At 55.5% G+C, this 16,871-nt stretch overlaps 6 protein-coding genes across 6 annotated transcripts; 3 read left to right on the top strand and 3 right to left on the bottom strand.

Annotated features, from left to right (window-relative positions):
* Window positions 1-174: 174 nt before the first annotated feature.
* Window positions 175-1,192, bottom strand: W97_08353 (60S ribosomal protein L8-B; the record flags this gene model as incomplete). The annotated part of the gene is made up of 5 exons (XM_007786167.1): window positions 175-431; window positions 485-592; window positions 661-912; window positions 969-1,062; window positions 1,115-1,192. The coding sequence occupies 5 exons, from the start codon at window positions 1,190-1,192 to the stop codon at window positions 175-177; spliced, it is 789 nt and encodes a 262-aa protein (XP_007784357.1).
* Window positions 1,193-1,758: 566 nt separating this feature from the next.
* W97_08354 (uncharacterized protein) lies at window positions 1,759-3,550 on the bottom strand (the record flags this gene model as incomplete). The annotated part of the gene is made up of 2 exons (XM_007786168.1): window positions 1,759-3,030; window positions 3,083-3,550. 2 exons carry the CDS (start codon window positions 3,548-3,550, stop codon window positions 1,759-1,761), a joined length of 1,740 nt encoding a protein of 579 aa, XP_007784358.1.
* Window positions 3,551-8,910: 5,360 nt separating this feature from the next.
* W97_08355 (uncharacterized protein) lies at window positions 8,911-9,141 on the bottom strand (the record flags this gene model as incomplete). The annotated part of the gene is made up of 1 exon (XM_007786169.1): window positions 8,911-9,141. One exon carries the CDS (start codon window positions 9,139-9,141, stop codon window positions 8,911-8,913), a length of 231 nt encoding a protein of 76 aa, XP_007784359.1.
* A 659-nt stretch (window positions 9,142-9,800) lies between these two features.
* On the top strand, window positions 9,801-10,901 carry W97_08356 (uncharacterized protein; the record flags this gene model as incomplete). The annotated part of the gene is made up of 1 exon (XM_007786170.1): window positions 9,801-10,901. One exon carries the CDS (start codon window positions 9,801-9,803, stop codon window positions 10,899-10,901), a length of 1,101 nt encoding a protein of 366 aa, XP_007784360.1.
* Window positions 10,902-11,588: 687 nt separating this feature from the next.
* On the top strand, window positions 11,589-13,299 carry W97_08357 (uncharacterized protein; the record flags this gene model as incomplete). Its single annotated transcript, XM_007786171.1, has 4 exons — window positions 11,589-11,821; window positions 12,180-12,721; window positions 12,786-12,961; window positions 13,045-13,299. The coding sequence occupies 4 exons, from the start codon at window positions 11,589-11,591 to the stop codon at window positions 13,297-13,299; spliced, it is 1,206 nt and encodes a 401-aa protein (XP_007784361.1).
* A 556-nt stretch (window positions 13,300-13,855) lies between these two features.
* W97_08358 (uncharacterized protein) lies at window positions 13,856-16,072 on the top strand (the record flags this gene model as incomplete). The annotated part of the gene is made up of 1 exon (XM_007786172.1): window positions 13,856-16,072. One exon carries the CDS (start codon window positions 13,856-13,858, stop codon window positions 16,070-16,072), a length of 2,217 nt encoding a protein of 738 aa, XP_007784362.1.
* Window positions 16,073-16,871: the final 799 nt, after the last annotated feature.

Here is a 16,871-nt window from a genome sequence, read left to right on the forward strand (position 1 = left end):
TGCACCGGTAGAAAGCACGTGAGAAAGTTTCTGGGCTTCGTTGACTGATTCCATAATGCAAATGCAGCCAGCTGTCGAGTGCTGAAAAGCTGGTCAGATTCAGTTCGACGCTCGCTAATTGAACAGAAGGTATCCCAGCCAATGACCCGTACGCCTGACATGTCGTGCATTTCCTTAGATCTTGATGGCGCTCTCCAGAGCCTTGCGCTTCTTCTCCTGCCTGGCGTTGGCCTTGGAGCCCATGATGCCACCACCCCAGTGACGCCTGCTCTCCTCGTGCTTGTCGGTGTAGCCCTCCTTGATGGCGGAGACCAACTTGCTGAGCTCGCTCTTGTCCTCGCTCCTGACCTCGGTGAGAGCCAGAACGGCGGCGGTCTTCTGGTGAACGACGGTGCCAAGGCGTGCCTTGCCCTTAATGATGGCGTACGGGACTGGGCTTGATCAGCGCTTGAAGGTTTCAGTTTTCGAGTCTGCATTTACTCACCACCCATCTTACGGCAAAGAGCGGGGAGGAAGATGACTAGCTCAATTGGATCGACGTCGTTGGGAATGAGGACGAGGGACGCCTTCTTGTTCTCGATGAGTCCGACAACTGGTACAGGTTAGTATCCAGAAAACATTGAGCACCCCGAACAAGGCCAGCAGGAGACATATGCTTACCATGGTTCAAGCCGTACTTCACAGCATAGGGCTTCTTGCTGACGTCCTCCTTCTTCTTTCCCTCCGAGATGGCGGTGGCCTCCTTTGTCAGGCGCTCCTTCTTTTCCTGCTTCGACTCCGGGCGGTACTTGGAGAGCAGCTTGAGGGCTTGTGCGGCGGTGTTACGGTCGAGGACGTGCTGGAACTGAGCGATCGCTGGCGGCACCTTCAGGCGCATGAGGAGGATCTTCCGTTGCCTCTGTAGTCGGACATCTGAGATGCATCAGCGTCTGCGTTCCTCCAGTGGTGTTGGTGTCGCAAGGACTCACACTCGGGCCATCTCGTCATGCGGCTAAGGTTGCGTCTGGGCTGGATGTCCTGGCCAATGCCGAAGTTCCTCGGGCGCTTCTCGAGGAGCGGGTTCTGCACAGCTCTGTCAGCAATACACCAAAGGTGTGGCAGATGAACGACGTACCTTGGCCGGCTTCTTTGCGCCAGCCTTTCCCTGAGGGAAGGGCGCGGGGGCCGTCTTCTTTCCTTTTGGTGGCTTCATCACAGCAAAGGTCAGCGAATGCCTTTGTTGCTAAAAGAGCGAGCGGAGACGCATGATGCCTTCCACTGCTCATGCCAATCCATCACCGGTACCAACCAGCGAGGCTGGGGGCACGGCGGTATCGAGGTAAGATGCTTACCATCTTGTCGGCGACGGTGGGCGAATTCGAGGTGTTTGTCGATTAATTCGGCTGGAGTTCGAGATGCCCACTTGACACTTCGCAAAGTTCTGTGGGTTCGACGATGCCGTTGTTTTTCCGTTCCGGAACCTTTCGCTGGGCACGTGACTTGCCGGCCCTTTTGCCATCCTCTCAGGCTGGCTGCAAAGGGAGGCACATACTCCGTAGATGTCTAGGAGCTGGGGAAATGTTGGAAGTGTTGGACATTTTTGACTACTAGATATGCAACTGCTTGTAGCTTTTGGTAATGCTAAGAGTGAGCATGGCTAGCTCTTCGACCAATATAAATCATGCCTTTGAGGCTGGTGCGCCATCGCCATGCAATTCAAGCAGAACGCCTCCAATGCCGGGTATCATGCAGCTCGAAAGCATCGCAAACCAAGGAAAATCAGCCCTGCTTCCTCCCCTTCCCCTTTTTCTTCCGCCTCTCCTCAGGCGCCGCACCAACCTCCATTCTCCCCTCTTGCAGCTCCTCCGCCCCAACCTGCGCCCCCTCTTCGGCAGCCATAGCCTGCAACTTCTCCTGTCCGCTGATGAAGAAGCTAAGATCTCTGTTCTGCTCTTCCAGCTCCCTCTTCTCCGCGGCCAGGCTCTTGCATCTCTCCTCAACCTCCCCAGTCTTGCTCTCAAGGTGCTTTATCCTCGTCATCAGCGCCTCATTGATCGTCTTCTCCTCCTTCCACTCCCTCATCACCTTTCGCGCCAACTCTTCCGACTTCGCCGACTTGCTCGTCAAGCGCGCAACTTCCTTCTCCAGACCCGCAATCGTACCCCTCGCCTCCTCCTGCCTGATCTGCATAGCCCTAAACTCCACCATCATCGCCTTCGTCTGCGCCGACGCCTCCTCCGCCGCAGCAGACGCCTTACTCGCCTTATCGACCGCGCGCTCCAGCTGCTCCTCAAAATACAGCCTCTGGCTATCCAGCTGACTCGTAAGCAAATACGTATACTCGACCCCCATATTCTCCATCTTCTCCCTGGGCACCATCTCATCCGCCAATCCGGTCATGCTCGTATCCGCATTCCCAAACGCGCCAGGCAGATCGATGAGCTTCTTGTCGCTCTTGTTCTGGATGAGGCGGTGGACGTACCCGTCCCCCGCGTAGTCCCACACATGCTGCGTCGCGACGTCCATGGCGTAGCTGTGGCTCGTCTCCTCATAGTGCCGATACGCGTGCGCCTCGTCATACCTTCCACACCCGGTGTTGCCGCAGATGAGACAGATCCACAGATTAGACGTCGCGCTGCACACGGAGCACTCGTTTTCAGGCATCTCGCCGTTCGCGAGCACGCCCCCGCGCAGGTTGAGGAAGAGGTCCGATTGCGTGTATCGGCATACAGGACATCCGCTGCCCCGCCATTTGGAGAGGCAGCCGCAGTGGAAGACGTGCTGGCAGAGGATGGTGAGGAGACCGCTGGTTTCATCCATGTGCTCGAGGCAGACGGGGCAGCTGGGGAGCTCGACGGCGGAGGAGGGTGGCGGGAGCGGCTTGGTGGATAGGGAGGATGCGCTGGTGGGGACTGGGGCGGTGGAGTTGGGGGTGGCGAGGGGGGTGAAGGGGTCGTTGAGCATGTTGGGGAAGCTGGAGGGGCTGCGTGAGGCCGAATCGTCGGGGTGGAAGGAGATGGATTTGACAAAGACGACGTGGCAGTTCTCGGACTATGGAGTATTAGCTTCGGCTGCGTGTAAGAGAGTAAGGGTGGAAACACACCTCCATGCTATTGAACAACTTCCCGTTGTACGCTTTTTGCCATGCCCTCGCTGCCTTGGCTTCCCTGAACTTCATAAGAACCATGTACCTGTTCGATATCGCCGTCCTGATCAGCCGGAAATGGCTCACGTCCTCCCGTGTCTGCTCGCCACAAAAGCCCAGTAGGTCCGAAGGCGTCATGTATGAGGGGACCGCGAGGATACAGAGAGTAGTACAATCCTCTTCGTTGAAAGTCTGGGCGTCCGCGTCTGCCTTCCCACTGTCTGATCCGGTGCTCGGACGTGTATCATCATAAAGGCCCGGCGTTTCCTGCGCATCTCGATATAGGTGCACAACGCCCCATCCGACGTCCGTGTCCTTTGGGGTCGACGGCACATATCTCCCCCTCGTGGCCGTCCGTCCAGGACTCGTTCCCACTTGTGACTTGCCCCCTGGCCGCGTTGCTCCATCTGGCGCCTGTCTCTCCATGTTGATGCTTTGTATCGTCACACTTCCGAAGCGCCAGTCCCTGGTCGAAATTGATTCCTGTTGCCCACGTCCTCCGTCAATAATATGCGCGCCAACGAGGCTGTCCTCACGCTCGCCTGAGGAGGTCGAAGCAAAGTGGCTGAGCCGGCGAGCTGTAGAAGGCCGATGGGGCAGTGAGCGCTCGGCGCCTGAGCTGGCGGTCTTCGTTCGTCTGTGTGTTTGCTTTTCCACTAGAATAGAGTTCCACGAGGATGTCCGGTGCACGGGGAGCTCTGTCTCAAAGATGTCCGTGTTTGGTGGAGGCAGATATACGGGTTGAAGATGACTCGGCGGGTCGGTGGGTGTAAGAGACCATGGACAGAGCTCAAAGGCTAGGTGGAAGAAGTACGACCGCATCAGGAAACCTGGAAGACTTGATAACGTTGGTGATGTCGCACATTGTTAGGTTGTTTCATGGTAGGGTGCCACTCGGGGAGAGGAGTGTTTGCTGCTTTCGCCATGCGGCAAGCACCCCGAACGGTGAAGCGGGTGACGACGTTGCTCTCGCGTGCGCCTGGGATTTCAGGCAGCCTTAGAGGCGGTCAAGTTCACGATAGCATTGCAGTGACGAAGCCCAATATTTTTACATTTGTTAGCATATGGTATATCTGCGGCAGAGAAGGTAGTGTACATTGTGCAGTTCAACAGCCCGAAAGACGTGCCTTCGTCCACTCCCTCTGCGTCGATCTGCCACTTCTGTATGAACCCGTCACTTCGGCATGCCTCAGTCCCACGCTTAGACAGGCCACCACATCTTCCCAATAGCACCAGCAGTGTCACTCAGTGGAGCACCTCGCACGGATCTGCGCGGGAGTGACTCGGCCCTAGCAACTCCACAGGCAGGAATGCAGATGTTCCTTCGACAGCAAGTGTTGACAGCGCAAACCTGGCCAGTTCCGCAGTCAGAGCTCGACTCGCAGTCAGGAAGGTTGATGCAGTAAGTCGAGCCAACTATGCAGAACTTGTCGCCTGCTGGGTCAGACGAGCAGATGCCGGAACTGCACGAACCGAGACCGCAGCGTCCGAAGTTACCACAGGTCGAGTTCGAGGTCGCGCAATCGTTGCTGGCGCAGACGCCGTTCGTGCAAACGCCGGACGCGCACTTTAAGTTGTGAGAGAATGGCATGGCAGGGTAGACATGTGACTTACGCTGTTGCCGCAGGTGCCGCAATTGTCGGGATCGCCGCGAAGATTCACACACGCACCGTAACACCGGTATGTGGAGTTTGAACAGATAGGAGTCGGGAAGGTAGATGGCAACAGTGACGTCGTATTTGTTGGAGTCGCTGTGCCACCAGTGGGCAGCGCGCCCGTACCGGTTGGCAGAACGCTAAACGTTGAGTTCGGATACGGGACCGAGATGGACATATCTGTGGGAGAGCTATCACCAGTGCCCGTACCGGAGCTTGTTGGGTAAGTCGTAGAGTCGGTGCTATTCGGATACAACACTGAGCTCATTGCACTGGGAGTAGAACCGTCCCAGGTGTTGGTTCCGTAACTGGTGGGATGGGCCGTGGGATAGGCGGTCGCGCATCCTGACGGAAGCAAGCCGGAAGCAGTGGCCGTAGAATTGGCCGTAACTGTCTCAAAATGAGTGGTAGTGATCTCCGTGGTGATAGGCTGAAAATTGGAGTCAGTGATGCGTTCTTTGGCATCTGATGCTAGCTGGAGACATACATCAGGCGTCACTGTTATGGTGGGTTGGGTAAAGTCGCTGAAGCAAGAGCATGCGCTAGTGTAGTAGTACTCTTCCGTGCAAGCCGAGGTGGCATAAGCTGGTATCGTCTTGTATGTGGGAGGCGGAACGCTTGGCGTAATGACTTGGGGCGCAGCATTTCGCCTCAGCTTGTAGCCGTAGTTGTATGTGCTGTTGACAGTCACAGTCGAGGTAATAGTGGATACGAGCGAGACTATCCTGTGATGGAGCGTGAGCACAACTATTGCACGAGAGGCAACTCCTAGACGCAGGACATCACACAGGACATCACGCAGGGCAAAGGCTGTGAGTGTGATGCGGCCGACTCACTCCGCTGGTAGAACAGTTGTTTCAGCCACATAGTAGCTGCAGTCCTCTCGGGCACTCGAGACCGCAAGAAAACCTGTGTTGGTGGCAAGGACTGCACGCTGACAATCATCCTCGTAGCAGATGCTACCATACCCATACTGTCTCCCGGCAAGAGTGGCACAAGCCGCCTGAAACAGGCAGAAAAGAAAGACTGATGATTGCTTCATGACTGAGGTTCCAAGAAGAGCTCTTGCTAAGTAACGAATGTAAGAGTTGGTCGGGATGTCCCCAAAAACGATGCGCCAGAAGGACCTACTCCCTTATATTCCAGAGGCCAACCCACCTTGAAACACGTCAAGACACTTGCGTACTCAAACAGAACAGCTCGTAGCTGCTATTGTGTGGACCTGCATTAGCTCCTAGGAGGCTTGCAGCTTACCCTGTCGATGTCTTAGCGGAAGCCTTTACAGTGAGCAGCCGCCGACAAGGGCCAGTATGTACGCTGCCATGCAGAAGGGCGCAGTTTGATATCCCGAATCTTGCTATGACTCCTGGGGAAGCGAATGCGTCCCTGCATATGACACAAGAGTATTGAGCCTCCCGAGCGAGCTCAATATAGTCGAGGGACACGGGCAGTGGGTCGCTGATGTGCGTTCTGTAGGACGTGAGCGGTCTCTCAGCGGTAAACGCGGAGTTGCAAAGACAAGGCCCTTCAGGACGCATCGGACGTGAAGCGTTTTGGCACTCAGCCGCGAGTGATTCTGAGGGAACACAAGGCGGGTCGCAGCGGATTAGTTCGTGTTTGTCGATTGCGGGCTACTCCCGCAGATGCAGAACGGCTGGGGACTGCGGTGCAAGCTCGAGATTGCCCTTGACAGCTTGACAGCTTGACAGCTTGGCTGCAGATGTCATCTCAAGTAGTGTTCTCTATCAGGGCAGTGTGGCGTAAGGCTTATGCAGCAGGCTTCAGAAGAGTCCTATCGATCGTCGCAAGGTACGGAGTAAAGCAGGCAGACCCAGGACAGAGCAGCTACCTATCCAGGACAAGATCCGTCCTTGGTGGGATTTGCTGGTGCGAATGCGGCAAGAACCTCGTTACAGCCCACATCCGAGTTGGTCGAAGAAGGGGGAGGCTGAATGCAGGTACGGCGTTAGGTGGGCCTGTGCACCGTGGGCCGTGGGCCGTGGCACACTGCATAGTGGGTGCAACGTTGCGAGCGCTGCAGCCACTAAGCCAGAACAGACTCGGGGTTTCGTAAGGCCACCATTCTACGATGCGAGGGTCGCGGCTTCAACCTATGTTCGTAGCACAATCCGAGTAAGGAGAAAACCGAGTGCCATCACAGCCAAAGAAAACTCTCATTGCAATCCTTTCGTCACGCGATTCGCGGAATCCTAGCCAAATGCGACTGGTAGCCGTGCTCGATCATCTACCCTATGGCTTGCCCCAAACGGATCAGGAGGTTGCAGATGCAACAAAGCTAGCCTGGCCTGAGTAGACATATTCCCACAATGCGAGTAGGTCGTCCATTCACGCCCGAGACAAGTCTCCGACCAGACTGACGATTCTGGCACTTCGTCAGTAGGGCTCGTTTGGTAATGCGAAGGACGGTAGAGAGATTCAACCACCCAATAAAGGCGAACTCAGGTCATCCGCCGTGGTGAGATGTAGTCATGGCATACTCTGTAGCATAGAAGATGTAAATCTCGGATCTCCTGAGATATCGATCCATGAAACCTGTAACAAGCGCCTGAGACAGATCAGCATAAGCGGAGATTAAGCCGTGCCCATATATATCAGAGGTCGCCTTACCGGATAGCTTCCGTCAGTCGCACTCGCCCATCAGAGGGCGATCGTCACCCGCGGATGAAAGTAGCCACCGCCGGAGGGTGGATGCGCAATCGACCGGATGGTTCTGTCAGACCGGACGCGCTCCAAGCGTTGTCCCAAGTTGTGAAAAGGAGATGCCCTGGTAGCCCGATTTCTGTGACACTACATGGCACTCTCTGTCCGTCCATCAACTTGGAGCATTGTACATCCCGGCGCAGTGATGCGTAGAAAGTGCGATATCCACGGCACAGAATTGTTCATAGACTCTAGGAATGTAGTTTGCTATGCCGGAGGCAGGAAGCTTGCGAAAAGGCCTGCATGGACGATGGCGTAGATAACCATCCAGCGTACCACCCATATGGCGCTGGACTTCCGGGACGTCTGGATCTGCTGGATCGGACCAGCTCCTGCGAACGCAGACGCAACCATAAGGTACCAAACTGGATACCCCGATGAGAGTCTGTTGATGATCTGGACATGGAAATTGGTCAAAGCGAGAACAGCGAGTATGACCTGAGGTATTGCGAGCATCCGGACACACAGTCTGCTGGCTTCGGCACGTGTCATCAACTTCCCGACCTTGGCATGTTTCTCATCTTGCATCCCGTGACTGGACTCGGAAGCAGATCCCCGACCGACGGATGTGGGTTTTCTTACTATTGCACGAAGGCCTGTTCGGAAGAGCAACCACAGCATAGGTGCGGCTAAAAGAAACAGGGGTAAGTTCGAAAGAGTCCAATATCTCAGAAAACCGTTGTTCCTAAGCACTGTCAGTATAAAAAATACCAGAGGTTGGGAAGTAGCTGTGGAGCTCGCTCACCAGTAGTTGCCCTGAACAAATGAATAAATACTGGGCAACGACTGCTTGCACCACGGTCTTGGAGCTGTCATCGATTGCGAATTACTACAGTACTGGCAGTAAGCGAGGTACTGCGGAAAAGCCATGCCCATGCCAACGAAGACTCCAGACACGCCGAGTGCAACAAGGTTCCGTAAGCTGGACATGCTCTTGATGTTAGGCCGCGAGAGTAGCGCTGCGCCAAGGTCATAGGCAAAGATCGAGCCACTGAGTAGACCGTTGCCCCTTACACAAGTGGCAAGGCCCAGTAAGACTCCCGCACTGAGAACTAAAAGATCTTGTTGAAGAGTGAGATTCTGATGACCGTGAGTCCATGAGCCGGAGAGGCTATACAGCCAAAACCCTGTGAAATTGAGCAAGGAGAACAGGCTCTCTCCGTAAGGCGCCGAGAGGAACAAGCCGGCGGGAGAGACGATATACAACGCGGCTGCTGTAAAGGCTACTCTATGAGCATGCCGCTCGTCGGCCAATCGCACAACGAGGCGATATATGACAAGGACCGAGAGAAGGTGGCAGATGTGAGACAACACGATTCCAGCCCAAGCATAAACCATTGACTGAATGCCTAGGCTCTTTAAGACTGTCCCCGCATCAGCAACGCTTGCAAAATAGAACACTGCGTTAGGTCACAAACCCTGAGCTAGAGAACCGACAGCCACAGTGTAGGCCCAGCCAAAAGCCCACTCCTGCTCGTATACATAACCGCGCTCGGCTATCTGCGTGAAGTATATGGCGTCCCATCTGGTAAGCTTCAGGGCAAATACATCGAAGAAGCTGTGCCCCTTGCAAGTATTCCCCTGGCACTGTGCAGCTCCAGCCTGGCGCCAGAGAATTGCTGTTGAAGTGTCGTAGCCCATGCCAGGGCTTAGCACCGTGATAATGGTCAGAAAGGCTCTCCAGCATGTTGCTAGAAGTAGCAATGCCTGCACTGGGTGGGCCAGAGGTTGGAGTAAAGGGTGGTGCCGCGGCATCCACCTAGACGGCATGAGATTTAGGACATCCCCCATTGAAGCGTCACGAGATTGTGTCCTGAAGTTATAATGTTTGAAAGGCCCGCTTGAGGTTGAGATGAAGCTTGAGACCAACCAATCAAAACGGCGAGCTAGTGGTATCGATAAAGGAGCTAGACATCTTAACACGTGACGTTGACCCTTGGGTACATCAAACGTTCACTCTACCTTAAACTTCACCCCAATTCGCGCGCATCAGTCTTTTCATCAACTGCATTCTGCACGCATCCATCCGGCCACTCTACAGAAGCTGCCGGGTTACGGGAGTAAAGGAAATCTGGTCCTGTGCCAATCAACTCCACTCTGAGGGGTTAGCTGTCTACAGTATTTTCGAACCGTGGCCCGAACCAGAAGTATCACGACATTCTCGCGCCTCCGACATCGTATTTCCGTCAACACATCAGAGGCCATCTGAAGCTGAAGTCTATGGCTCTGTACTTCTGGAATACGTACGGACTGAGCTCATAAAAGCTTTGAGAGAAAACTAAGCTTCAGTTGCGGCCGTCATGTATCATGCAAATCAGGCCTATTACAACGGCCAAGATAGCAACTATGAGGAGGGTAATGCGGGCATGGCCTGGTCGCAGAATAATGCCACAACCGAAGGCTTCAACTTCAACAGGTTTCTTCAGGATCAACAGCATCTCCTTTTTCCTGCTACGGGACTTCTTCCGGCAGGAAACACTTATCTGCCTTTTCAGGGCGAACCGCACTATCTCGAGGAAGTAGAAGAAGATGAGAACGAAGCAACGGACTATGAGGACTTGCAGCCAGAGCAAGAACAATGGCATCATCCTGAAGGTCCACACTCGCGTAACGCTTCGTTGGGTTTCAATGGTGCAGTAAGTCGCGAAACTTACAACGCTCAGTCTTTCAATTCGAACAATCAACGCGTTGAGACACCCCACAATGATGAGTACGAGCCAGAAAACCCAATGATTACGCAGGTGCTCCGCAAACCGGAAAGGCAACATAAACAGACAAGCACTGTCGATAAAGCGGCGGAACTGAGGGCTAAAGTGCTGGCAAGCCGAACACACAAACAAGGCACCCCAAACCGGGATAAGAAGCAGGAACTCGGGCAGAAGGACAAGGCGCCTGAGGCTGGAGAAGCTCCCACAGCTGTACCAGCCACACGGACACACTCAGTCACGGACCTCGACGGACTCATTGCTGAAGAAAGGGCGGCCGCTGAGACAAAAGCTCAACAAGATGGCGCCTTTCAAGCTATGAGTTCTGGGCCCACTAGATCAGTGGCAGAGCCCGCAACATCATTTGCTGAAGAAGCCCATCAGAGAGATCTTGCGGCAGCCCTTAACGGCCATGCTGGTACGGAGCGTGCTTCGGGATCACAGTTGAACGCTGCGTCGCACGAAACAACATCACCGACGCCGCAGGAGACAATTGAAGCGCTTCGGCGAGACCATGACGCGCATGCACAAGTTTCATTGAGAGCTACAACAGATCCTAGCAGTAACGGGAGCGCAGGTGGGAACTGTTCGGAAATACTTTCATCACATAAAGACAGGCCGTTGGCCGCTCGAAGACAAGAAAAAGTTGCTGACGGCCATCCACAGCTTCGCTCCGGCTTGGAAACACAGAAGTAAGCACTCCACATAGTTCCTTCGCCTTTGTTTGCATGTGGAAAGTCTCATATAATATACGTGTTTCTTTGTATCCACGATGAAGAGACCAACGTTCGTCGTGGTACCTGCGCAGTACTGACTTGCCCCCTCAGGCCTCGCTCGCCTTCATTGCGTGAGCCTGCTGGCGCGAATATTAAGACGGCAGATGATAGCCATCACAACCATTCTAACCGACCCAACAACCACAGTGATGAAACTCTTGGTTCGACAGCTCGCCACAATGAGGGCGAATCGTCACGGATTGTGTATGAAGACATCACTAAGCATATAGAGCCCCTCATGCGTTCCATGGAACAGCGGCTCGGTCAGTTGATCGATGGTCGGCTTCAAGGTCTGGAAGAACTTATGGCAAGGAGATCGAATGAGGGAGTCCGGGAATCTGCCAGTCATTCACACTACTTTGACGACCTTGACGAGTGGCTTGATCATACAGGTTATCACGATGAAGCTACGCGCAAGCATGAGCTTGAGCAAGCTCGAAAGCTGGCAGCTCTCGATGTCCAGAGGGCAGAACTAATAGCTCAAATGGGAAGAGACAGTCATCTCACGCGCTCGAAGTCAGTACGCGGGCAATCGGCTAAACAGCCAGAGCCGCTGACTCCTATAAAATCACCAAGTCTCAATGCTGCAGCACCATCCTCAACCACTATGGGACCGCCACCGCTACCTTCACCAAAAGCAACCAGGCCTTCGATGGAGAAGAATGGCGACAACAATGTCCGTCAGGGAACCAAGCGGCCGAGCGAGACGTCTCTCCATGATCAAATGCCCGCGGACAAGGTTCAACGCATTGAAACTTCTCGTGAGACTCGCAATGAAGCGCCTGAAAAGAAAGCACTTACTGCACCGCAGCGTCAAGAGCTGAAGGCTGTCGATACCAGGTAAGATGGTCTTAGAAATGACTCTATCTCATTCGATTATACACATTCTTGCTCGGTTTGGGTTGTGAGCCACCTCGTATCCGATTACCCTGTCTCAGTGCGAGCAAGAAGGGTCCTGAAATACGTAGTCCATGGTCTCATGACCTGTAAGAGCTGATCGAGGTTGAGGACCCTCGTAAGATTGCCGCTCAGGGGTCTCCGCTGCCTCGCAACACTAGGCGCGTGAAATTCGCCGAGCAGTACGTCAAACGGATGATCGCCGCGAACGCAGGACGGGATTGACTCACCATAGTCTCTGGAATCTCTTCACATGTATTCAAGAGAAGGTTCTTGGCTAATCGGCACGTTGTTATTGCAGCAGATCAGTGGAAAGGTCGTCTCCCGGCTACCGTATCCGGGCCGCCGCTGAAGAAAGTCCTAAGGTCAGTAGGCCAGTGCAACCGCGCCCAACTTCTCCCCGTCGGCACGTAGCAAGAAGCGTCAGTCCTCCATCGCTTGCAAAACGAATTTCATTGCCGGACAACCACACCTTCAGCCGCCGAGCTCCAGAAGAAAATTTATCATCGTCACGCGCTGCGCATACTTCCAATGGTAAACCGCCCTACAGTAAAGAGCATTCTCCAGATCGCCGCTCATACGGCAGACCTCGTTCTCCGGTTCCGCAAGACTGGCCCAGTGGTCACAATAGGAGCCGCGACTACGATTCGAACCATCATTCACGCAGCGTACACCACGATACCAAAGACGAATACTCCCACTCTAACCACCTGAGCCGGGACAACTCTCGGGGTCGGGGCCGCGGCCGTGGAGGACACCCTCCATCTCGAGTAGAGGAGGCTCGACAAAACAGTGCAAGAGATCTACAAGCGGAGTCTTCCTTGGTCCATCCGCGTCAAGGAGGTCAGTGATAGATCTCGCCCTTTCGGAACAGCTGAAGTTTATCAGCAGCTGATGTATCCTGCAGGTAATCGATACTTCATAATAAAGTCATGGAATCACGAGAACGTCCAGATTGCACAGCGGGATGGCACCTGGGCCACCCAGCCGCACAATGTGGAGACCTTCGTCGAAGCTTTCAAGACCTGTCGAAATGTCATCCTGGTCTTCTCGGTCAACAAGAGCATGGCCTTCCAAGGATACGTATGCCAATCCCCGCCTTTCTCCTCACTTCCACTAATCTTCCCCTCGACAACATCACACTAACGCAGCTCTGCTTCCCACAGGCCAGAATGGAATCCGTACCCGGTACCGCGCCCGAACCATCCTGGACCAAGAAACTACTCTGGCCATCCTCGCCACCCTTCTACATCCGCTGGATCACGATAGCAAACACGCGCTTCAGCCGCGTTGGCCACCTCAAGAATGCGCTCAACGAGAACCTGGCTGTGCTCGTTGGCCGGGATGGACAAGAGATTGAACAAAACTGCGGAGCTGCCCTCTGCGAACTTATTGACGAAGAGAGCCGTCGGGTGCATTGAGATAGGAGAGGGGAAGAAGGATCGATATACGCCGTGCTGGATCGAAGATACGTTATGCTCAACCTTTAAAGCGATCGTCGTGGTCGCTATTCAAATTGCACTGATTATACGTGGACGCTGGTGGAAGGGGAGATATGACTGAGGTTGCAATCCATACGTAGCTCTGTACCTTAATTCCCGTAATCTGAAGCTGGAGTATCTTCCTTACAGCCTGAGCCAGACGTGAAGTCTATCGAACTGTGAAGGCATCAAGCACTCGCAGACAACTGCTGCTGAACATCTCCCGCGCAATAACCTCTAAAAACCCGAAGGGAAAATTGTACCTTAAGCCGCGTTGTTTTCATCCGTTTCGTACTAGCGCAGGCTCGTAATAAATCGGCCATCTGCTTTCGTAATCAGTAAAGCATTCCTGTGTTCTGAAGTCACTCACGCCGACTAAACATAGTCGTCGACTACCACGATCTGCCATACACGCACGCCTCGAAACGAACCAGCAACACCGACCACAGATTGGCTCACAGCGGCCACCAGCTTCTTCACTCCCACCTCGCCCACGATGGAGCGCCCCTCATTCAAGCGCAAAAGCGACTTCCCCGACGCCCGCAGCCCCAAAACCCCCAAAACCACCAACGGCGCGCCTGGCGGCAAGATGTCCTTCGCGCAGCGCATGATGGCGAAGATGGGCCACCAGGAAGGCCAAGGCCTCGGCAAGAGCGGCGAAGGCATCCTCAACCCCATCGAAGTGAAGCAGCGGCCACAGGGCGCGGGCGTTGGCGCCGTCAAGGAGAAGACGGAGCAAGCGAAAAGGGAAGCGAAGCGCGCTGCTGCTGCCAGGGGAGAGGAGTATGAGGACTCGAGCGAGGAGGAGCGCAAGGCGAGGAAGAAGAGGAAGGAGGCGCTGAGGAGGGGGGATGGGAGTGCGACGGCTAGTGGGGCGAGCACGCCTGGGGGTTTCCAGAGGCAGAAGACGAGGTATAGGACCGCGGCGGAGATTGAGGCTAGGGCGGAGGGCCTGGAGGTGCCGAATGTGCTGAAGAGTCTGATTGATGCCACGGGGCGGGAGACGAGGCTGTTGACGTCGACGGCGGGGCTGATGACGCCGACGGGAGTGCAGGATAAGGAGACGGAGAAGGAGAGATTGGCGAAGATGGCGAGGAAGGAGTTGGAGGGGTTTGCGGATGCGTGGAACGAAAGTGTGCAGAGGGCGAAGTGGGTCGAAGCGGAGGAAGAGCAACTGAGGGCGGAGATGCAGGCGCAGGAAGAGGAGGTCATGAGGCTAAATGGGGTCGTCGAAGCTGTGGAGGCGCTGAGCGGGCTAAGTCTAGGCAAGCCAGTGTCGGCGGATGAGGCTACAAAAAGATGGGAGGAGGTCACAAGCCGGCTAGAAACGATGCAGGAAGAATACAGAGACGAGATTGACAACTTTGGGATCTCCGAGGCCGCGGTGGCCGCCATACATCCTCTGTTCAAGCTAGAGATGCTGGACTGGGACCCTCTCGGGAACCCCACACATCTGGTATCCTACTTCACCCGCCTCCGCACCATCCTGCGCGTCAACCGCAACGACCTTGCGCTCCTAAACGGCCACGACGACTTCGAAGGCGTGTCGCGCCGCCACAAATCCACCACTCCCTACGAAACCCTCATATACTCCCTCTGGCTCCCGCGCGTTCGGACCTCGATCACGAACAGCTGGTCACCCTACGATCCCACATCCCTCATAACCCTCGTGGACGCCTGGCGGCCAATCCTCCCCGAATTCATCTACCACCACCTGATCGACCAGCTCATCGTGACCAAGCTCTCCTCGAACCTCAGCGCCTGGAATCCGCGCACATCCCTCTCGCTCAAGAAACACAAGCACCCCACCCCGCTCCCTCACACCTGGCTCTTCCCCTGGCTCCCCTACCTCCCCGACACACACACCGACCCCCGCTCCCCCACCGGGCTTCTCGCAGACGTGAAGCGGAAGCTCCGCAGCGCGCTCGACACATGGGACCTCACCCGCGGCGTGCTCCCCGGCCTCGACGCCTGGCGCGACGTCCTCAGCACCGTCCTCCAGGAGACCCTGATCCGGCACCTCCTGCCGCGGCTTGCTGCGCACCTCTCCTCGAACTTGGAAGTCGACCCCGCGGACCAGGACCTCACGCCGCTCGAGCACGTCCTCGCCTGGCAGCGCTACTTCGCCCCCAAAATCCTCGCCCAGCTGCTCGTGGTTGAGTTTTTCTCAAAGTGGCTCAACACGCTGCATCTGTGGCTGACGGCGGAGCCGAACTACGAGGAAGTAGGCCAATGGTTCAGCTGGTGGAAGCAGCAGTTCCCCGACGCTGTGAACGCCGTGCCGGCCGTGGCCGCGGAGTGGGAGCGTGGCCTTGCGATGATGAACGAAGCGCTAGACCTCGGGCCCGAACGCGCGCGGACGGAGCTTGCGCGCCCCGCTGCAGGACCCGCGCGGCCGGTTGGCGGAACCGCAGGGACGCCGAAACCAAAGAGCACGCCTTCGAGGGGCAGGGAGGTCGTGGCGGAGACGACGTTCCGAGATGTCGTGGAGGCGTGGTGCGCGGAGGAGAGCTTGTTGTTGGTGCCGCTGAGGGAGGCGCATGAGCGGACGGGGCTGCCGCTGTTTAGGATCACGGCTAGTGCGACGGGGAGGGGGGGCGTGTTGGTTTATTTGAAGGGGGATGTGGTGTGGGCGCAGGATAAGAGGGATAAGAGTCTTTGGGAACCGGTGGGGTTGGAGGAAGGGCTGGTGAGGAGGGCGGAGGGGAAGTGAAGGGGGGGGTTTGAGAGGGTTGGAGGTTATGGGCATGTCGTGCCGTGTCATGTCTGCACGAAAGCGAGGGAAGCTCAAGGTCATCTACGAACGAACCTTGGACGAACGGATGACATTTCGCCTGGAGCCTCCGACGCACCGCCACAAGAGAAGCGTAATCCGGCTCAGTCAGGATAGTCGCGCAGAAGGTAAGGTATCCACCAGCCTCCACCTCTCCCTCGCGCAGATGTTCCACTCTCAAATCATCGCTAATGGAAAGGAACGTAAATAGAGTGGGTAGATCCAACCAGGCTACGGCCTTTCCACTGCTATCCGATGCGAACACTACATTCGCTTCATGACAACCTAGTCTTCGCCGCACTTCCCGTATCAAGTCCATCGAGTACGCTACCGCGCTTCCTGTCTAGCACTAGCTACTCGGCAGAGTACTCCCTGCGATCCTGAAATTTGTGCACTCATCGTCCTTGCGCTGCGTGTCTTGCATGGCATCAGCAGCGAGCGAGAACTTGTGCCCGCTACAACGAAACTGAGAACAAGCTCGCTCTGCGATGATGAACGGATTGTAATTTGTCATCAAGCTGTCAAGCCACAAACGCTTCACGGGAGTAGCAACAATGTAAAGTTCGCTGTCCTGGGATATCGCTCAGGCGTTCCGGCGGCCATTAAGACGCAATATAGCCCAATATGCACAACGCCGTCTGCTCGTTCCTAACGTCCTCGATCCGACCCAAACAATTGCGACACCCATTGCCATGCACTAGCGCCCTCTGTGGTAGACCGAGTCGCTAAGAGGGCGCCG

The sequence above is a fragment of the Coniosporium apollinis genome, assembly GCF_000281105.1.
Source record: "Coniosporium apollinis CBS 100218 chromosome Unknown supercont1.52, whole genome shotgun sequence".
NCBI classification, from domain to species: Eukaryota; Fungi; Ascomycota; class Dothideomycetes; genus Coniosporium; species Coniosporium apollinis.